At 44.2% G+C, this 22,757-nt stretch overlaps 1 protein-coding gene and 1 long non-coding RNA gene across 4 annotated transcripts in view; both read right to left on the bottom strand.

Moving 5' to 3' along the window:
• The window catches only part of MCF2L2 (MCF.2 cell line derived transforming sequence-like 2), a 238,693-nt gene extending 224,178 nt beyond the window's left edge, over positions 1-14,515 (bottom strand). For 2 of the 3 annotated variants that reach the window (XM_078068511.1, XM_078068517.1), the window contains exon 1: positions 13,872-14,512. In XM_078068511.1, the coding sequence (XP_077924637.1) occupies positions 13,872-13,947 (76 nt within the window). In that variant the 5' untranslated portion in view covers positions 13,948-14,512. Of the gene's footprint in view, positions 1-13,871 lie in introns of all 3 variants that reach the window. The other variant, XM_078068515.1, reaches the window with a different exon arrangement.
• A 1,104-nt stretch (positions 14,516-15,619) lies between these two features.
• LOC118554699 (uncharacterized) lies at positions 15,620-22,694 on the bottom strand. The gene is made up of 3 exons (XR_004926608.2): positions 22,636-22,694; positions 16,546-16,615; positions 15,620-16,051 (listed from the first exon to the last, which is right to left on the bottom strand). It is a non-coding gene; the product is annotated as an uncharacterized LOC118554699 (long non-coding RNA).
• Between the last annotated feature and the right edge of the window lie 63 nt (positions 22,695-22,757).

The following is a 22,757-nucleotide window of genomic DNA, read 5'->3' as shown; positions in this document are numbered from 1 at the left end:
TACTCTTAATAGTGTTTTTTGCAGAGCAAATATTTTTAATTTTGATGAAGTCCAATTAGGTTTTACATCTGGGTACATTATCTACTTTTTTTTTTAAAGATGTTATTATTTATTTTGAGACAGGGAGTGAGAGCACAGATGCACACAAGCGGAGGGGAGGGGCAGAAGGAGAGAGAGAGAAACAGTCCCAAGCAGGCTTCCCGCTGAGTGCCGAGCCCAACAGATGCTGGGCTCCATCCCGTGACCCTGAGATCATGACCTGAGCCAAAAACAAGAGTCAGATGCTTAACTGACTGAGCCACTCAGACACCCTGGTACATGATCCACTCTAAGTTAATTTACGTGTATGGGGTGAGGTATAGGTCAAGGTTCATTTTTTTGTACACGGATGTGCAATTGTTCCAGCACCCTTTGTTGAAATTGCCTTTACACTTTATTCCACTGAATTGCCTTCATACCTTTGTCTAAAATCAATTGATCATATTTGGAAATATTTTTGAATTCTTTATTCTGTTCCATTTTGTCTATTCTTTCACCAATACCCCCACTGTCTTGATTACCCTGCTTTTATAGTAAGTCTTGAAATTAGTGTGAATCTTCCAGCTTTGTTCTTTTTCAAAAGATTTTGACTATAACTATTATTTTTTTTAAAGATTTTATTTATTTATTTGACAGAGAGAGAGCACAAGCAGGGGGAGCAGCAGTGGGAGAGGGAGAAGCAGGCTTCCCGCTGAGCAGGAAGCCCAATGCGGGACTCGATCCCAGGACCCTGGGATCATGACCCGAGCCGAAGGCAGACGCTTAACCGACTGAGCCACCCAGGAGCCCCTATTATAGTTATTTTTGCCTACTATAGCACCTTTCACTGATTATAAATTTTAGAATCTGTAGTTGATTTCTACAAAAACAAACCTGATAGACTTAGGACTGGAGTCATGTTTAATCTATAGATCAATTTGGGGAGGACTGACATCTTAAAACTGACTTTTCCAAACCCTAAGCATAGATCATGTATTATTTTTATAAACCATTTTCAAAGCCCTTATGAAAACCACATAATGTTCATTCCTCTCTCATTTCTTCTGCTTCGTTTTCAGATTATACCACAAAGCCATACGAAATGATGAACATGAACTTTCTCTTTAAAATCTGGTTTGGTTTTCCCAAGGCGCTGAGGGAGAAAATGCTCCTGCCACACCTGAAGGGCAGACCACGTGTGAGTAGTGGAATTTTCCTTCTCATCTCTGCACCATTTTTCAAGGTCTAAATCCCATTTTACAGCCTGAGGGATTTTTCCTCCTCCGTAAGCAAAGCTTCTTTTGGTTGCTGGAGGGATAAATACTGCAATGGAAACAAAATGAAATGAAAAGTAGAGGGATGTGGGCAGGGGAATTTAGGAGGACCATCTTTCTAGTCTAGGTCCTGCACCAGAGCTTTCTCAACAGTGAGGGGGCAAAAAACAGGAAAGACAAGGGAGCCATGGGGGAGGGAAGGAGCCAGTGAAATGGTGACTCCAAGGGCCTGCGAAACCCCCAGGAGCTGCGGTGGCCAGAGGACATTTTAAAAAGTGACGTCTCCAGCTCCATTTCAAAGTGTCTGTGTTTCCAGACCATGAATGTCCCCTCTCCCATCTTCAGAAAATTCTCCTGAACTCTCTAATCTTCTATGTACATGACTTTTGAAATACTGAGTAAGAATTGAGTTTCACAACTAAATCAACCAGATGCAAAAGCAAAACAGCTAATGTGAAAGGAAAAGAAGCAGGGAAGACCACAAGAAGAGAAGCCCAATGAGAAGAGGGAGGAACTGGGGAATGATGGCTGCCTCTACCTGAAATTTTCCTCCTGGTTACAGCTTAACATCTGCCTCCCCCGTCAGACTGTAAGGTCCAGGAGGACATCTTTCATTCCTGCAGTCCCTGGGGAGCAGTAGCAGGGCTGCAGCAGTGGAGGTGCCCAGGTTCCGGCTCTCACAGTGGTCCTACTTGCTCCTTTACACCCCGTCCCCAGCACCTGGCCTCGTGCCTAGCCCCGGAGGCCTCAGTAAATGTGGTTAGTCTCAAATTGGGCCTTACATAAGGAGATACTGGCACAAGGACCTTTTTCCCCTCAGTGACTGAATGAATTCTAGCCTCCTTGGGTACAGAAAGAGAAAAGGGCTAAAACGAATTTACACTGATCTAATAACAGATACAACAAACAGACAAACAAACAAACAAAAAAGACACACAAACCAAAACCTGGGCTGAACGTGATCTAGGCTCAGACAACTGGACAAAGAAATCTGGAGGTAACTCTTGTAGGCTGGGCAAGACCAACGTGTTCTAACACTTGGGGCACCTGCAGTTTGTCCACCTGTGTATACTTTGTGCTTGACTCTCCCTCATAGTAAAGTCCTCTAAACACAGGGACTCTTCTGTACTAAATAAAAGTGCCTGTACCGGCTGTTACCTTGCCATTGTAACTGGGGGTTATAACTTTATTGGACTTTCTTCCCCTAAGACTCTGGTGGTTAGCACAGGAAGTACAAGTAGACAGCACTCCTAAAAATTTCTTCCTTTACAAAGGCTTATTCCTAGCTAAATGTTACACATTTATTACTTTTGCTTACTTAAAAGACTACAAAGTAAATCCTCACATTTTAAATGATAGTTTTCTTTGGAAGAAAGTGACTATTAATAAACGAACATTTCAAGTGGCTGGTAAAATACTTAGACTCAGGGGACTAATGCTTTTAGCTTCCATTAGGTTTTTCAAGAGATTTTTAAGACTCACTAATAACACATCTATCATTTACTGATTTATATGCCCTCCTGTAATGAGAAATTAAACCAGGTATGACAACTCCTAGGCCTTGAGCCAGCCAAACCTGACTTTTAATTCCACTCAGTATGACCTTGGGCAAGTTTCCTAATCTGTTTAACCCTCAAATTTCTCCTCCATAAAAAAGGGCTGTACTTCTGACTAAATTTAATTAAATCAAGTGTGTATAAAGCACAGTATGTGACATTAAACAGATATAAAATAAATGGTGGCTATGATAACATCACTTTTATTTTTTTTAAGATTTACTTATTTGACACAGAGAGAGAGAGAGAGAGCACAAGCAGAGACAGCAGGCTCCCCGCTGAGCAGGGAGACCGAGGCAGGTCATGACCTGAGCCGAAAGCAGATGCTCAGCCGACTGAACCACCCAGGTGCCTGATAACATATTTTAATATTATTTCCATATCCTCTAGCCTCTACAACTTCTTTCCCCCTATATATATATATAAATATATATATATATATAAAGAAGGAAAGAAAGTGAGGTACCATCTATAGATCTACCTTCCAGCTTGAGGTCATTCCTTCTTTCAAGGTAAAGATTAAAGCTTCTTAGTTGTCCAGGGAGGTCTATGCAGAGAATGGAATAAACAGGACAACCAGCACAGGAAGACCAGCACAGTTACCAAAAGCAGCCATTCCCTTACCCCACCCAATTAGAAAGCTTTCCCTTCTCTACCTACCTAAATCCTCTCCTTCCTTCAAATCCAGCTCAAGTCATACATCTAGTATACAGCTTTCTTGAATCGCTGAAGTTCACAACTTCAGCCTCCAAACAGCTCATGGATCTTAAGCCTGCCACAGAATCTTGCTCATGGTCGGCACTCTCCAAAAATCCGTTCAGTGACGGTTTCTGGATGTAGTTGTGGTGCCTAAGTACCTAGGTGGCCACATAAAGGCAGTGGGCCTTGGAATATAGCCCAAAGAAAGAAAAAGCACACTGCACACAGGGAATGGTTTCTATTTTGCCCAGGGCTAGCCCTTAAAACTGTCCAAATATTTCATCCTCTTACTGATTCTAAAGGTTGAAAGTGCTTTCCAAGTTACTACACTTGTTCTGAGAGGTGAGTGCACAGTTTAAAGCCCTCTTTTCTGAGGACTTCCTCCCCATTCCAAGACCAAGCCAATTTCTGAACCCACAGCTGATATGATCAGAAATGTCTTAGTTTCCTCTGAGCCAGGCCAATCAGGCTCTCCAGAGAGAGAATGTGTACAGAGAGATCCAGAGACTGAGAATCAGTTAGTGATTGTCTCTAGATCTGGAAAGGGACGTGGCTGGAGTGGCCATGTGGAGTTCATACTCACTGATAAAAGAACAGAGGGCTAGTCCGCAGAGATGAGCAGAAGAATGTTACAGACAATGGAGAGAAGCAGAGACCAGAGTCTAGGTGACACCAGGGAGAGAACAGCCACCTCAGTTCTTGACTGTACATCTTGCTGATGAGGCCCACAGAGTTTCCTGCTCTGAGGTCCCCATACTCCACAGCCTGGAGAGTATGGAACACTCGAGTAATAGTGCTCAGGAGCTCAAATTCTGGAGCCATATCTGCCTGAGTTCAAAGCCTGGCCTTGCCACCACTAGCAGGATGCTACAAAACAAACTATTTTGTCCTCTGCTAATTTGAATTAATATATACATCTTTAGTAACATCAATGTGTTAAATTCCAAAATCTCTAAAGTTTATTATAATCATTATTGCCCGCTAGTAAGAAATAAGTGCTTGAATTCAATAAGTCTATGATAATGAGATAGTCTTCCTTTTTAGATTAAAATCAATCAATTCCTATCTCTTAAAATAAACAGAAAGAGAACCTATACCCATTTGGGAAGAGCTAATCCACGGTGCCAGACTAGGCTCAGAGGCTCTCTGGCTGGGCCATACTCACTAACATCTAAAGGGAAACAGACATGACAACAGCCTTACCCTTCAGGAAAAATTCCAAGAGAAGCAGGACCATTTCCATTTTGATCCTCGATGATTTCAACTATTTTGGCAGAGATTTTTACATTAGCTACATTAATTATTAATTCAGCAGAAATTTCAGACTACTTGAAGCATTTTTTTAAAAATAGTTAACACAGGGGCGCCTGGGTGGCTCAGGCATTAAGCGTCTGCCTTCGGCTCAGGTCGTGGTCCCAGGGTCCTGGGATCGAGCCCCACATCGGGCTTCCTGCTCGGCAGGAAGCCTGCTTCTCCCTCTCCCACTCCCTGTTTGTGTTCCCTCTCTCGCTGTGTCTCTGTCAAAAAAATAAATAAAATCTTTAAAAAAAAAAAAATAGTTAACACAGATGGGCCTTTATAGCACAAATGTAGGCCCCTGGCCAAGGGAGGCCCTGTTAGGGGGCCAGGCATCCAATAACTGTGCCTAACACCCATGACTCCCTGACAGAAGAGATCCCTGTGCTTAGTTGGTTCCTGGATAATAGATAGGAGGAAGCATTTTCGAGCACTCTTAAAAATGAACTGCAGTTTTTTAACATTCAAGATCCCCAACACCTGGGAAAACACAAAGAAAACATTTTGAGACCCAGTTTACTAATATAGTTTGCAAAGTTCCTAGTAGCTTGCCTGTAACAACACTGTGATGAAAGAAAGAAAAAATGTGAATGAAGCACATTTTCCCTGTGAAATATACACAAGGTGAAAAGCCAAGGAGACATTCTGCTTTCCCCTGGAACCCAGAATGTTGGAAAAGAGGCTCACTCTCACCCTAACAACAAGAAAAAGCCAGATAAACTACAAAATTATAACCTGTCCAGAACCTATACAAACAAATAAAAAGAAATCACCTAGAAGTTTTAAAGGAATTGTGAAAGGTTTAAGTATAGGCTAACAGGAGCCAGGATGCAAGGGGAGCTCCCAGCTCCCTGCAGGCTCTTCTCCCTAGACTGGGTACAGGGTGACAGTCTGGAGAGAGCCTCTGTCAGGGGGGCAAACCTGGAGGAGGGGAGATGCCCAGGAAAAGCACATTTCTGCCTATGGAAAAAGCCTCAGATGCTGAGGGGAGGCAGCCAACCCTTTAACTGGACTCCAGGGCACAGGTGAAGACCCACTGCAGCTTGGAGAAGATTTAAAAAAAACAAAAACCCCTACTTCTGGGGGAGGCATAGAAAACTCTCCCAAAGAATATCTGCCAAAAAATCTGGTTCAAATTATTTTAAAGCACTTGCAAACACAGCCCAGATCCGGTGTATCATGTGAATTTATTCCATCTCTACAGTAATGATAAAATGTGGAACAGTAGCCCCTCACTACCCAATGGCTTCACCATCTCCAAAGTGCACTGCGTGAGAGGCATGCTCTTCAGCGGCTTTGAATTTCTCTCTAGCATCTCTGGACAGCCCAGGCTCATTCCAAAGAAAGAAGCAAGGACAGTGGCTGATTCCCAGCCGGAGGATAGATTATTCCACACTCACTCAAGGCTGCCGTTCACAATTCCTGCCGCTGCCACAGTGAAGGCCCGGAGTCCGGAGGCCTTCTCATAACCTCTGCCACCCCTGCCTCACTTCCTCTGCCATGCTGGCCCCACTGCTTCATCCTGCAGGCATCCTTTTTCCAACCTGTGCCCTGCAGAGCAAGCTTGCCCCATTCATGCTGCAGTTTCTAGTAAGTACTAGGGGAATACTGGTAGAGTATTCCTCTTGAGTAGATTGGAGAGGCAATAAAACACTCTTTTTCATGCTTCTCCTGCTAGTCCATAAAGCAAACAATTGAAGTCATTCTATACTCATGGAGTCTCTTTTGCTATAGTCCTCAAAGGATTTCTGTTTAACCACTTTCACTATATAGGATCATTCCAACTTGTAAAATAAACAGAGGGACTGATATAATTATCACTCTACATTAGAGATGAGGAAATTCAGGGAATAGACGTTCTTTCCATTCAATTAAACATGTGATTCTTGATCTCCTATAATGGGTTTAATTTAGCCTACAAGGCCATAAAGCAATCTTAGTTGGGATTTCTACCCTTAAGTAAGACATGCCTATGTTATTAGAAAAGACTTTGCAACATGTTCAACCAACAACTAAAATATATATCAGTATTTGAAACAAAGAGAAAAATCCAAGCTAGACTGCAATCAAATGCTCAAAAACACACATGAGATGGATACCAACTAATACAGGTGTTCAGAAAAGGGAGGGAGGCTAGTCCTGGCCTGGCCCATTCCACAAAGTGCTCGTGGGGATGCCAGTTTTGAGGGAAGCCCTGGAGATTCAGACAGGCAGGCCAGAGACTTGCTGGTGAGAGTAACCACAAATGGGACCTAGACAGAAGAAAGTGAGACCCAGGGAGGCTAGCAGGTGGGTGGAACAAACCAGGACGCTTTCCAACCGCTCAGATAGAGCAAACAAAAGAAAGAGATTTTTCATGAACAGTGCCAGGTACTGAGCCAGGTACCTAAGGATATAAAGATGAATCAGACATCTCCCCGCCCTCAGGGAGCAGACAATGGGGTGGCAAGGCAGAAATCATTCCCCAGTACCAAATTAACATAAATACCCAGTTTCTTAAAAATTATTTTCAAGCAGCAGTAAAAATTTCTGCCTTGATATAATAGAACATAAACTTTGAAATCAGATCTGACAGATCCTGACTCTACCTCTTAGTAACACTATGGCTTTAAGCAAATTACTGAACTCGTTTTTTTAATTCTTAGTTTTGAAATCTTTCAAAAATGAGAGTAACCACTCTCCAGAGCTGTAAAGATTCAAAGGCATAAGTGGAAAGGCCTAGCACTCAATAAATTTGGCCAATATTTCTAAATGGTTAAACACTTATGCTTCTTGGACTTTCTAGTTTCTTGCTTGAAATCTGTACCTTTGGATGGGTTGTTAACTCCACGGGTTTTTTCAAGGTCAAATGATGTAGAATCCTGGTCTGAAGACCAGCAGTGAACTGAACGACTAAAGCTTTAGTATTGCAACTGTTGAAAGCAGATCAGATGCCCCGGCTAACAAGCTCAGTCACAACCTGCAGACACTCTGGAAATAGAAGTCATCAGTGAGAGGCCCTCTCCAAGGCTAGGAGGAACAGTTGCTGGCAGCGATACTCCCCTCTCCTGTGCTTTTATAACCTGCTACCACCAGTGGGAAGACCTTGAGGGTGTCCCAAGTGCCAAGAGTCATCAACATTCAGGCAGTTGGGTTCTGCTTCTGAGTTTTGCTTTTGGCACTGCAAAGGAGAAAGCAGAGAGGTGGCCCCAGGTGGTGAGAACATAAACTCTTTTCTAAAGCAACATGTCAGGATTAGCCTTCAACCCTACTAGAACAGACTTCCACAAGGGTGGGTGCAAGAGGAAGAGAACATTGATGGTGCCTATGATGTACTAGGGCAAAGGACAAAGTAGATGATGTTGTCCTTGTATCTAAAGCCATTCTCATTATCCCTGCTTCTCAAGTTTCTCCCTCCAACAGGTCCTAGGCATTCACAAGGCACTATTTTTTTTTTTTTTTTAGATTTTATTTATTTATTTGACAGAGAGAGAGAGAGAGACAGGAGAGAGGGAACACAAGCAGGCGGAGTGGGAGAGGGAGAAGCAGGCTCCCCAGTTAGCAGGGAGCCCGATGCGGGGCTCGATCCCAGGACCCCGGGATCATGACCTGAGCCGAAGGCAGACGCCTAACGACTGAGCCACCCAGGCGCCCCCACAAGGCACTATTTACACATTCATCTTCTACCAATCCTGGGAGGTGGGTATTATTATCTGCATTTTACATATGAGGGAACCAAGACTTGGAGGCAAGGTGATGTGCTAAAGCTGTTTGCTGGCAAAGACTGCACAGCTTTAGTTCACGGACATTCACTTAGTTCACTGAAAGGCACTGACATTCTCCACATTAGAGAAGATGATCACCTCCAGAATCAATATTATTTAGACACCGATTCTAAGAAATCCTAATTCAATAAATGACCATTTTCTATAACATGGATAGTTGTTATCATCATGACAACATTTTGGTTAATACGTGCTTGGTACCCTTTGCCAAAAGCTGGCATTTCACATCATAAACACAATGGCATCCACTCAGTCTTTAGAGCACCACTATATATCTGAGTAAATACCATGCCTGACTCAAGTTACCAATAAACTGAAATTCCACTCCTCCACCTTCACCACGCCAATATGGACAACTCAAAGGCATAAGTCACAATATACATCACCAATGCTCAGTGGAGCAATGAGGTAGCTAGTCTCCAAGGTGGCAACTGTGGTAACAGAAAAACTCCTTCAAACCACACCCCCCCACCCCAAGATCTCTGCATCCTAATGCCCAGACACTGTGTAGGTCAGGTTACATGGCAAAGAGAATTAAAGCTGCAGATGGAATAAAGGGTGCTAATCAGCTGACCTTAAGTAGAAGAGGGAAGCCAAAAGAGAGAACCATGGAGATGGCAACACAAGAAAGACTAGCCAGATGTTGCTGGCTTTGCAGCAAGATGGAGGAAAGGGCCCATAAGCCTAGGAATGCAGGCAGCTTCTAAAAGCTGGAAAAGGCAGGAGAAAGGATTCTCCCACAGCACCTTCAGAAAAGACTGCTGCCCTGCTGACACCTTGATTTCAGCCTGGTGAGAACTACATCAATGTCTGAGCTACAGAACTGTAATAAAAGGAATCTGTGCTGTTTTAAGTTTGAGGTAATTTATCACAGCAGCCACAGAAAATGGATGCAGCAACCAACACTTCCACACCTCATGGCTGGGCATGCCGGTTCTCCCATCAAGAGTAGGAACTTGTGCTCCGTCCCCTTGAATCTGGGCTGGGCCTGGGACCACTTTGACCAAAAGAAGTTGGAAGTGACATCACAGAACTTCAAGCCCAGTCATCAAGAAGTCCTGACAGCTTCTGCTTCATCCCAGCAGAGAGCTGAGCTTCAAGGTAAGAAGTCCAGACTACCCTGCTAGAGAAAGGGCCACAGGGAGAGGACCTGGAAAATGAGATGCCACCATGGAAAGAGAGACCACATGAGGGAACACCAAGGTGCCATCCACACAGCCCCAGCTACCATCTGATTACAACCACTTGAGGGGATCCGTTTGCTGGGTATTTTTTAAATCACAAAAAGGTATGAAATTTTGTCAAATACCTTTTCTGTCTCTACTGAGATGATTATGTGGTTTTTCTTCTTTATTCTATTGATAAGGTGTACTACATCAATTGATTTTCAGATGTTAAACCAGCCATGCATTCCTGGGATAAATCACATTTGATCATGGTGTATAATCCCTTTTATATGTTGCTGGATTTGGTGCTAGTATTTTGTTGAGGCTTTTTGTACCTACATTTATAAAAGATACTGGCCTATAGTTTTCTATTCTTGTAATGTCTTTGTCTGATTTTGGTATTAGGGTAATACTTGCCTGATAAAATGAGAAGTGTTCCCTCCTCTTCTATTGTTGAGAAGGGTTGTGAATAATTGGTATTAATTCTTCTTTAAATGTTTGGTAGAATTTGCCAGTGAAGCCATCTTGTGCTTCACTCTTTTTTGATTCTGAAATTTTATAAATGAACCAATGTGATTCTGTAGTCTAGAATAAAGGGTAAAGGATAGTCTTACTTGTGTACTGCATAGGTAACACATGTCTGGACACTTTTCACATGTGAGCTGCATATTTTTTGAGGGTATCCAACAAACTAACAAATTCAAAAGAGGTCCCCACAGTGAATGACATCATATGAGGAACATTTGAAGAGCTTAATGTTTACTTGAAAAATGGGATTTAGGAGGCAAGAGTTATCCACAAACACTTCAGAACTGTCCTTAAAAATATAAAAACTGCATGGCATTACTCAATACTCAAGGACCATTCCAAGGCACAACAAATTAATCATTTATTCAGCAAACATTTATTCTGCATCTCCTTAGAGGGAGGCCATGTTAGGTAATGACAGATTGGTAATGTAGGATCTAGGAGCAGAGATAAGACAAGCACACAAAAACCAACTAACCATAACACAAGGGAGAGAATGAGAGGTGTTATGTGAGTAGAACAAAACTACTTTGGAATTCAGAGGCAGGAGTCTTTATTTCCCACTGGCAGAATCAAAGATACCTGGAGAAGGAAGCATTGAGTTGGGCTTGGAAGATGTGTACTATTTTTGTGTGGAGAAATATTTTAAGGGGTCATTCCAGATGGAGGGAAAGCAGACACAAAAGTGTAGAGGTGGAAACAGAGTCAGACAAAAGAGTGGAACAAAGCTGAAGAAATGAATAGCCCAAGCTAACCAACCATACATGTAGACATATTAATTATTGGGGGATAAAACCAGAAGTGTGCCAAATAAAGTACAAAGAGCTCATACTCCACGCTACAGAGAATGACTATGTGAAGGTATTATTAAAGGTTTTAGGGGGCACCTGGGTGGCTCAGTCAGTTGAGCATCCACCTTCAGCTCAGGTCATGATCCTGGGGTCCTGGGATGAAGCCCCGCATCAGGCTCCTTGCTCAGCGGGCAGTCTGCTTCTCCCTCTCCCTCTGCCCCTCCCCCTGCTCGTGCTCACTCTCTCTCCCTCTCTCTCTCTCAAATAAATAAGGATTTTAGAAAATACAAATGCTATGTGTTTATTCCTGGTATAAGTTAGAGGCAAACACAGGAGAGGCGGAAGGCTTACACAATGGTTAGTCAGGAGGAATGAAGTCCTGAAGCAGGTCACAGGAAGGTCACAGTGGGAATGGACATTAGGAGAGAGACCCATGAGTTATTTCAGAAATTGAATCAACAAACTCCAGACCTGAACTGTCAAGTCTAAGGGACTGTGAAAACAGAGCAGAAATCCCAGCAGGAGAAGGAACTGGCTGGGGGGACAGAGGTGGCAGAGTGAATATGGAAGCACAGTGTTGTTACCCAGATGAATATTTAGGATAGAACCAGGGGAATGTTCTAACCTACAGTCTTGCTCCAAGCACTTCTCAACCCTTCCCTGACTCATCACATCCCTCAGACAGCTCACCAAGAAAATGTCTGAAAAGAACAGTCAAACACTGAGCCAATCCACCCTAAGAGATGCTCCACTGGCTACTCAGTACGACTCTCCATGAAGGTAAAGGCTGGCTGCCCCCTCCATCAGATCCCCAAACAGACCATCTGAACAGTTGCCTTCTGGTCCTGAGCCTGCCATTCATTACCTCTGAAACCTTAAAAGACAAACTTTCTAAGTGTCAATTCCTTCATTTGTAACATAGGGATGATTACCTATTTCACAGGTTTGTGAGATTACACAGGAGGATACAGAATGCTGCAAGACACACAAATGCCAGAGATCATTAGAAGCTCTTTGAGAGCAGAAACTACAACAAATTAACGTCTGTATCCTTCATGGAGGTAACTACAGAAAAAGGGAGGGAGCAAGATGGGCAAAAAAATACCATAGCCAGGGCCCCGGAGGCAGCCTGGTTTTAACCAAGGAATACTGACTACCAGATCTTCGAGAAGATCCTACACCCAGAGAAATAGGAGGGGTCTTAATAATCATCCAGGTCTACCTCCTCATTTAACAGATGGAAAGTTTCACCCCGAGAGAGACCCAGTGATCTGCCCAAGATCTTTAGTGGCATATGGGGATATGACCAATAACACATTCACAGTTCAGATGGTGATTTTACCCACATTGGCTTACAAATAGGCTTCGAGCTAGGTGGGAAAGGATTATTAAAATTCCCATTTTTAGCCTGAGGGTGAATGACTTGTCCAAGAGGGATTCAAATCCAGACAGTCATACCCCCAGTCCACAGCTCTTTACCTACACCACAACTTCAAGCACATGCACAATTTCAAGCACAGTCATTTCAGCATTCAATATTTCAAACTCCAAATTCTGTTTGTTTCATACTGCCTCCAGCAATATTTCACATTCAGCCTTCCCTGGTAGGATTCTACTGACCTTTTGTCTCAGAGAAAAACCAGTTCAGCAGCCACCCTGGCACCAGAAACATTTTTTTAAATGAATCATCAAAACTGGGTCTTTCCAGATAAATCATCTTCACAAAGTATATCCCCACAGGTGTATCATTCAAGATGTATATCATTATTGCACTAAATACATTGGACTAGGGTGCTCAAAGAGCAATGGAACCCATTAATTGAAGCAATATGTAATATATAAACACTAAGATGGCAGTTTTAGCAAATGGGCAGAACACTGAAGTAAAAACTTCCTGACTTTCGAACTAATTTGCATTATGGAAAGGTCTCAACGTTAAGTGACCAACACTGAAAATTACCCCGATAATTCTAATCATCTGCATCCAAAGAATCTCTACCTGAATACGTTTTTATTTGGGGAGGTCCAGGGAAGGGGTGGGGGAAGAAAATGCTAAAAAGGACTCAATGTTCCCCTGTCTCAATGCCCTCTTTACTAAACAGGGCCTGTCTTTCCACCACAACCCCTATTTCAGGAGCAAGGCATGCGCGTTCTGCTGCCCTCTTTTAACTCAGTGGAAGAAGATTAACATTGCTCAGTCTCCTGAGGCTTGCACTGGCTTGTCATCGGGGTTCACCCCGAGTGTGCTGACACCTCCAGGCGGTACTTCCAACGGGCCGGGGCGCCAGGCTGCGTACCCTCTACCGCAGCCTGCGTTTCACTACGCTCGCTTGTGAACCAGCCTCCGCGGTTGGCAGTAGTTTCTGCTGGAAAGCACCGGCATTCGTTCAAGTTCCCTCTCCTTTCTCTTTATGTCGTAAACCGCGACACAACTGCCCACCCCCGCCGGGTCAGCGCGGGTAACGGATCCTAACAACCCAGCAGCCCTCAGGGGACTAGGCACCCGCCTGGTGAAGGCACCTGCCTGGTGAAGGCACCTGCCTCCCCCGCCCCCGCCGCCTGCCCCGGCCCCGCCGGGCGTGGAGGATCTCAGGGGTGCCTGGCACTGGCCGCCCCCAGCAGCAGCGAGGCCGAGACGCCCGGCCCACACCCCACCGCCTTCCCACGCAGGGCGCTGCTGGGGGGCTGCGGGCGAGCGCCGGGAGGAGACCGGCCCCAGAGACTACGCCCCCACCTCCATTAATAAAACGCAAGGGGGCAAAGAAAAAGCTCCATTTACCGATATGAGTGATCACTGTGGCCAGTCGCCGGCTGAGCTCCTCGGGGGCCATTTCTTCCTTTAACCAAAATAGCATTTCACCGAAAAGCCACTCAGTATGTAAACAAAACAAAGCAACACGTAAGTGTTTCTACTGCTGTTATGGATGGTGTTTCAAAGACATCTCCTCCCGAGGATGCGCTGCCCTCACATTCTTCCTCGCTCTCTTCAGGCACAAAACGAGTCACTCCCAGCCCAGGCCAACTTTCCTGGGCCGCTCGGCCAGCCACGCCCTTCAGGGAATTGTCTTAAAGATTAAAATCCAGCAGCTTTCCCAACGTAATGTCTGGCTTTGAGAGAGAGGGAAATGGCAGTTCTGGAGGTAAGAAAAGCAGTCGCCCCAAATCACGCTGTAACCGAGCGTCGGGCTTCCCCCGCCGAGGGAGCGCGTGGGTCTCTGGATTTGCGGTCCCCGTAGGTCGGGTCTTCGGCGCCGCCTTCCGGTAGGGTCGGGAAGAAGGATGCTCTGCCAGGACGCGGAGGAAGCGCGGAGCCTGCGCGCACGGAGGGCGGACGGGTGGAGGAGCCGAGGGAGGAGGAGCGGAGGGCGGGGGCGGCAGGCGGCCTGAGGCCCCTGCTCCTGCGCGCTGTCCACCTCACGCCCCGCGGCGCGCCCCGCGCTCCTGCCTCCGCGCCCACCTCTCCCCGCCCCCGGCAGCGCGCACGCGCCCGAGCGCTGTCTGTTGCCAGGTGGGGAAGCTGCGCCCCTTGCCTTGCGGGGAGCCCTCGGCGCCGCCCACGGAGAGGGTCGACTCACGGTGTGTCCTCGCAGCTTTTGGGGAGAGGAGACAGCGATTTAGGCGCTCCTGCTAGTGCCGGGGTTCTGAACGCCTGCCTCGACCCCCTCCTTGCCCGCCAGGTGCCTGCAGAGCGGCCCAGGCGAGGAGGGGGCTGACTGGGAGAGGTGCAGCCATCCCGCCGGGGAGGCTGCTCGCACCGCCGCCCCTGCCCCCGGGGTCGTCTCAGCGGTAATCAGCGTGCACTGGACGCACCCGCACTCGGAGCCGGGGGCGCGGGCTGTGCGCGGATGGGGCTGGGCACGCATGTGCGCACACACATCTCCACCGTGTGGGCCTTCTCCTTTGTGCAGCTACTCCAGGGCGCCACCGCTCCGTCTGCCACTGTCAGGCGCGCCAAGGCTCCGTCCTAACAAGGCTCTGGCACAAGCCCCACGCGGGGCCCTCCTCCCTGTCAGCCCCGGGAGCGTCTTCTGTGGGCCAATCTCCCGCGGCAGTCGATGTCCCGCAGCTTCCTCACGTGGCCCCAGATACTACCTGACGGCAGCGAAAGCCAACCCCATTCCGCAGAACTCCACAGCCAAAGCCTAAGCAAACGCGAATCTGGTCAGGTTGTTCCTCGATCCATTCTACCACGGGGGACCCTGAGTATCTGGTCGCAAGACTGCCAGGACCGTCACAGCTTCTAAGCCAAGGCCAGGAAGCTCAGCTTTCCTCTTTGACATGTAAAACGCCAGACCGCAAACACTCCGGATCTAATCTCTAATAGTAGCCAGTCATCCCAGGGGCATGAGGACATTTTTTTTTTTTTTTTTTAAGATTGTGTTTATTTGCGAGAGAGAGAATGAGAGGGAGGAGCGGACTCCCTGCTGAGCAGGGAGCCCGATGCGGGACTCGATCCCGGGACTCCAGGATCATGACCTGAGCCGAAGGCAGTCGCCCAACCAACTGAGCCACCCAGACGCCCATGAGGACATTTTTAAATGCTTTCGGTAACAGTCGTGGGCTGTGGTTAAGAGACGTTACTCCACAAGCAACCTGAGATTCCCGTGGAGGGTTACTCTGTCCTGTGAGGTGCGGGCTGTGCACTCTGCCTGCACAAGTAGAGCAATCATTTTCATAGCACCCACTTGAAGAAGAGTCAGAAAAGGGTGAAAGACACAAAGAAGTAAGACAGCTTTGGACCGCGTTTCCGTGGTGGTTTCTCTGCCTACTCAAGAGTCACAAGTATTGTTGAGGAACCAAATGAAGTGTTTCTTGATCATAGTAGTCGGAACCCTGGTGCCCAGTCAGAGCCAATTGTGAGTTTCGATCACTAGAAACAAGCGCATTGCCAAGGAGGCAGATGATGTGCAGCATTCTGGCCTTTGTAGATCCGGTGACCTCAAGCTTCCTGGACAGGTCCTTAGTGTGAAAATCATGAAAAGGAGGGAGAGGAAGAGAAGGCAGAAGAAACTGATAAATAGGGATGAGGGAGAAAAGGAAAGGCATAGAAAAGAAATCACACTCAGAGTCCTGCTCTCCTTTCCCACATCTGTACCTTCACAATCTTCAAAGGTCTCCATGGAGGGGCGGCTGGGTGGCTCAGTCCTTAAGCATCTGCCTTCAGCTGAGGTCATGATCCCAGGGCCCTGGGATCAAGCCCCACATGGGGCTCCTTGCTCAGTGAGAAGCCTGCTTCTCCCTCTCCCACTCCCCCTGCTTGTGTTCCCTTTCTTTCTGTGTGTGTCTCTCTCTCTGTCAAATAAATAAAATCTTAAAAAAAAAAAAAAAAAAAGGTTTCCATGGAGAATAATTGGCTGAATATGGCAAGATGTAGCAGGCAGTACCTGTCCTCAGAAACCAATTCTGTCCCCGCATCTCTAACACGTGCTCTTCCAGGGCCCCAACTGCTTTACCTGGGCTATGAGGAGGTGGGTCTGTGGTCTCCAAGTTTCCTTTTCCAGTTCTGAAATCCTGTCATTGTAACTAAGAAGATATGATCGCTTAGTGTGCAATAACCCATACTTCCCCTTGCCCCCCTCCCAGGAAAACAAATGGTCATTGTCTCCATTGCTCTTGTGACCATGAACAATCCTATTGTCTTCTCTTCTTCCTCTCCATCCTCCTCTTTTCTGTGCCTCCTTTTCTCCTTCCTAATTCTGATCTATTTCCTGTCTCTGACAAATCACATTGCTCCAATATCTGACAAAATCAAGGAACAAGCCAGAATAGGCTGCCTCCTCCAGTGAATCAATTAGCCACCAGTCACATCCGTTGAACATCTGCCATATGCCCAGGGTTGTGATAGGTAGTGTCAAGTACAGCAACTGCCACCACCATATACTAAGTGACTACCCTGCCTGGTGCAATGGTAGGCATTTCATAGATATCGTTTAAGCCTCACAACAACCCTTTAAGGGCTTTGGTCTCATTTTATGATGTTGCTTGTACAAAGATGAAACTGAATATTACTAATCTTATGAATCTAGACCAGTCTCTGCCTTCAAGTAAAGCTTTGCCTAAGCTTGGAAAGAAAAACCTCCTCCAAGCACTGCCAAAGTAGATTCCACCTCTGTTGGTGAACTCTCAGCACAATGAAGAGAAAGAAAGGACCCACTTTGGGTGACCCAGATGAGGGTGAGGGATGCCTGGGCATCACACGGTCACCCAGTTGAGTCTAGATCCATGGTTTTCAAACTAACAGAATCACCTAAAATACAGGTTTGTTGGTTGGTTTGTTTTTAATATGGATTCCTGGTCCCCACCTCCAGAGATCTGACTCAGTAGTGTGGAATGGAACCCAATAATTTGCATTTCTAACAGGTCCCCAGGAAAACTGATGCTGCTGGTCTTGGGACTACACTTTGAGCACCACTGGCCTAGAGCAGGGCTCTTCAAACTTCTTAGACTGCAAACCACAGTATGATATAAAATTTACATCATGACACAGTAGACATACATACACATAATGAAAACAAAAGTTGTATGAACAATTTCTTTTCCCTTACTACATGTGAAGCCCTAAAATACTTTCTATTCAATTTCATTTTTAAAAAACAACGGCGAAATTGGGGAAATTTGCATTTGGAAAGTAGGGTATTCAGTTATGTAAGAAAATGTCCTTATTCTTTTAGAGATGTATGCTGAAGTTTTTAGGGATGAAACATCATTGTCTGTAATTTAAACTACCTTAGCAAGGAGAATAAATGAGATAAATACTGGGAAATGTTCATAATTGTTAAATCAAGGTGGTATATGGGTTGTTTTGCTACTTATTCTCTCTACTTTTATGCATGTTTAAATATTTTTCAAAATAAAAAGTTTTTTAGAATGATTGTTTGGACCTACTCAGTTGCTTGTATGACCCATTAAGGAGTTGCTCCCAGCAGTTTGAAAAGCTCTGTGCTAAGGCAGAGCAGAGGAAAACAGAAGAGGAAGAGAGATGGTAGAGATAAGGGAAGGAGGGTGGGGAGAAGGTGACAGGAGATGGAGGATAAGGGAGGTAGAAGTGCACTATGGGAGGGGGAGGGGTCACCACAAATGCCTCAGGATAATGCCCCTCTAAAGGGCCTCTTTCTCCACATCCCACTCTGTCTTCACTGTCCTTTCTGCATTGGACCCTGGGCTACTTGGCAAGGAAAATACCTTATTCACTTCTGTAAACCCCACAGTTCCCGCACCAAGCCCAGAGTTAGAGAATAGCCATCGGTCAAAGCCTCTCATTTCACAGAGGCCTTGCAACTGCCTCAATGTTGCAGTGTTGCCTCTTTCCCCCAGTGCTGCCTGGTAGGACAAGCCTCTCTGCACCAGGAGTCCAGCTGTTCTCGTACAAAAGACCATATTCTTGTTTAAGGAGTCACACCATGTGCCATCTAGTGCACAGCTGACTGGATAGGTGAACCCAAGAGAGTGAAAAAGTCACCTGGGCTCACACCATCCTGACAGTCATTCCACTGTCACCCTGTGTTTCCCGAAATCAGCTGCCCCTGGCACAGGGGAGCATGTGAGTACGCAAGTGCGTATATTTGGAGGGGACGACACACCTACCTCTACCTCTGTATTTTCACTCTCCTCCCCCATATACGTCTTTTCTCAAATTTAATCTATTGTCAAAATAATGTATTTTCTTTGCAGAACATATTAGCAAAGTACAGAAAACTGAAAGAAGAGGTAGGAAAAAGGAGAATTGATCATAATTCCACTACCCATAGGCAAAACCACTTGGAATTTTAAAGAGTATCTGATGTATTATTTTCATTAATAGACTATTTATTAGGACAGTTTTAGGCTTCCAAAAAAATTGAGTGGAAAGTACTAAAAATTCCCATAAGCCCACTCTCTCAAAACAGTTTCTCATATTATTAACATCCTTTATTTGTGTGGCATGTGTGTTACAATTGATGAACCGATATGGATACATTATTAACTAAAGTCTATACATTAAGGTTCACTCTTTGTGTTGTACTATTCTATGGGTTTTTTACTAATGCATAATGTCATGTATGTATCCACCATTACAGTTATCATACAGAATAGTTTTGTTGCCTTAAAAATCTTCTATGCTCCACCAATTCATCCTCCCTTCCCCTCAAATTTGGAGCAACCACTAATCTTTTTACTGTCTCCATAGTTTCACCTTTTCCAGAATGTCATATAGTTGGAATCATGCAGTATGTAGCCATCTCAGACTGGCTGCCCTCACTTAGCAATATGTATTTAAGTTCCTTCTGTGTCTTTTTATGGCTTGTTAACTTGTTTCTTTCTATCACTGAATAATATTCTTTACAGTCTGTTGTGTAGAGGCATCTGTTTATCCATTCACCTACTGAAGAACATCTAGATTGTTTTCAGTTAGGGGCAATTATGAATAAAACTGCTATAAATATTGTGCACAGGTTTTTATGTGGGCTTAAAATTTTAAATCATTTGGGTAAATACCTATGAATGCAATTGCTCAATTGTGTGGTAAGACTATGTTTACCTTTGTAAGACACTACAAACTGTCTTGTAAAACCTTGTACATACCCAGCAACAGTGAATGAGAGTTCTTCTTGGTCCACATCCTAACCAGAATTTGGTGTTGTCAGCGTTTTGGATTTTGGCCATTCTAATAGATATTAGTGTTATCTCATAGCAGTTTAAATTTGCAACTCCTAATGATATATGATGGTAAGCAACCTTTTGTATGCTTATCTGTATATCTTCTTTGGTGAGGTATCTGCCCCCTTCTTAATTAAGTTGTTTGTTTTCTTATTGTTGAGTTTTAAGAGTTTTTTGTATATTTTGGACAGAAGTCCTTTATCAAATATAGGTTTTGCAGATATTTTCTCCCAGTCTGTGGCTTGTCTTTTCATTCTCTTAACAATGTCTTTTGCAGAGCAGAAGTTTTTAATTTTAATGAAGAACAATTTATCGATTTTTTCTTTTATGGATCATGCATTTGGTGTTATATCTAAAACTCATTACCAAACCCAAGGTCACCTGGATTTTCTCTTATATTTTCTTCTAGAAGCTCTATAGTTTTGTGTTTTACATTTAGGTCTATATCCATTTTTAGACAATTTCTGTGAAAAATGTAAGGTTAGTGTCTAGATTCATTATATCGCCTATAGATGCCTAGTTTTTCCAGCACCACTTGTTGAAAAGACTATTTTTCCATTCCATTCCACTTTTTCCATTGAATTTCCATTGCTCTTTGTCAAAGATCAGTTGACTATACTTGTGTGGGATTATATCAGGGCATTTTATTCTGTTCAACTGATCTATTTGTCTATTCTTTCACGAACATCATACTGTCTTGATTACTGGATAAGAATGTCTATGGTTGGGGCACCTGGGTGGCTCAGTCATTAAGCATCTGCCTTCGGCTCAGGTCATGATCCCAGGGTTCTGGGATCAAGCCCTGCAACGGGCTCCCTGCTCCGCAGGGAGCCTGCTTCTCCCTCTCCCACTCCCCCTGCTTGTGTTCCCTCTCTCGCTGTGTCTCTCTCTGTCAAATAAATAAAATCTTAAAAAAAAAAAAAAAAAAGAATGTCTATGGTTGGGGCGGGCTGGGTGGCTCAGTCGGTTAAACATCTGCCTTCAGCTTAGGTCATGATTCTGGAGTCCTGGGATCAAGCCCTCCATTGAGCTTGGAGCTGAGTCTGGAGCAGGGAGCCTGCTTCTCCCTCTCTGCCCTTCCCCCCTGCTCATGCTTGCTTGCTCTCTCTCTCTCGTGTGCTGTCTCTCTCAAATAAATAAATAAAATCTTAAAAAAAAAAAAAAAAAGACTGTCTATGGTCACTATGTATGTGTATGTATCAGATATATGTGTGTTTTATTAGATTTTGTTATCAGTGTTATACTCACTTCATAAATAGAATTTGGAAGGTTTCCTTACTTCTGTGCCCAGGATAGAATCAATAGCAACCAACGCATCTGTTCCTTAAAGTTTCTCAGTAAAATTTTCCCATGAAATAATATAGTCCTGGTGCTTTTGTGGATGGAGTTGTGGGAAAATACAGTATTTTCAACATCTATTTATTTTATGGTAAACAGTCTACTTACTATCTTTTCTGGGATGTTTTGATAAATTATATTTTCTCGAAATTTCATCTGTTTCATCTGGGTTTTCAAATGTATTACATAGAGGTGAGTAATGTGATCCCATACAATTCTATTAATTTTTTGCTTCTGTAATTATTTCCCCTTATTTTTATTTCGATTGTACTTCCTCTGTCTAGCCAGCTGTCTTTTCTATTGTTATTTTTCATATATTTATTAGTATTCCCATTTCTATTTTCTAATTTATGAATTGCTTCTTTTATCCTTCCACACAACCCACCACATGGGTGTTTATAGCAGTTATATTCATAATTGCCAAAATTGGAAGCAACCAATATGCCCTTCAGTAGGTGAATGGATAAGTAAACTGTGGTACATCAAGACAATGGAATATTATTCAGCACTAGAAAGAAATGAGCTACCAAGCCATGAAAAGACATGGAGGAAACTTAAATGCATATTGCTATGTGAAAGAAGTAATCTGAAAGAAGTGATTACTTAGTGAAAGCAGTAAACAGCTACTGTACGATTCCAACTATATGACATTCTGGAAAAGGCAAAACTATGGACACATTTAAAAAGATCAGTGGTTGCCAGGGGTTATAGGGGAAAGAGGAATGAATAGGCAGAGCACAGGGGATTTTTAGGGCAGTAAAACTACTCTTCATGATATTACAATTGTGAACATACATCGTTAAAACTTCATCTGAACTCATAAAATTACACTAAGAATGAACTCAAACATAAACTCTAGACTTTCAGTGATAATGATGTGTCACTGTAGGTTCATCTGTTGTAACAAATGTATCACTCTGGTGGGGGATGTTGATAATGGGGAAGGCTGTGCATGGGTGGGGGTTGGGGGGTACATGGGAAACCTCAGTATCTTCTGCTCAATTTTGCTATGAACCTAAAACTGCTGTAAAAAAGTCTACAGACTTGCAACTAGAAAATGAATAAGTTCTGGAGATCTAATGCCCAGCATAGTGGCTATAGTTAACAACACCATATTATATACCTCAAAGTTGCTGAGAGATTAGATCTTAAATCTCATTATGCACAAAAAAAAAATTATGTGACTTGATAGAGGTGTTAGCTGACGCTGTGCTGGTAATCATATTGCAATATATAAATGTGTCAAATCAACACATTGTACGCCTTAAACAATGTGATATGTCATTTATATCTCAGTTTTTTTAAATACCATTATAGAAAAAATCAAGTCTATTTAAAAATTGTATAATTTCGGTTTTGAGATGATTAGGACTTTCTTAATATATGTTTTTCACGTTCTTGAAAACATTAAATTTTGTATTCTTCTTAGCCCACATCCCTTTATATTCTAAGACAGCTCCCTTCCCTTCTTCCCCTCAGAGCCTCTAAAAATTAAAGGTCATGAAGGGTTCCTAGCCCTAGAGCCCACGAGAGAGAAAAGCCCACGGACCACAGGAGGACACACCTACCCGACATCCAAGGGCCTAAGGAGGCGGAGGACAGAGCCCACACCTCCCCAGCCGCAGACAACCTAAAGGGCGGAGGAAACCGATTGGCCAATCGCAACCACTGAAGCTCAGCTCTGTTCTTT

This window comes from Halichoerus grypus, chromosome 1, assembly GCF_964656455.1.
Source record: "Halichoerus grypus chromosome 1, mHalGry1.hap1.1, whole genome shotgun sequence".
In the NCBI taxonomy this organism is placed as follows: domain Eukaryota; kingdom Metazoa; phylum Chordata; class Mammalia; order Carnivora; family Phocidae; genus Halichoerus; species Halichoerus grypus.
The sequence above is the reverse complement of the archived record's forward strand: the minus strand, read 5'-3'. Positions and strand labels throughout refer to the sequence as shown.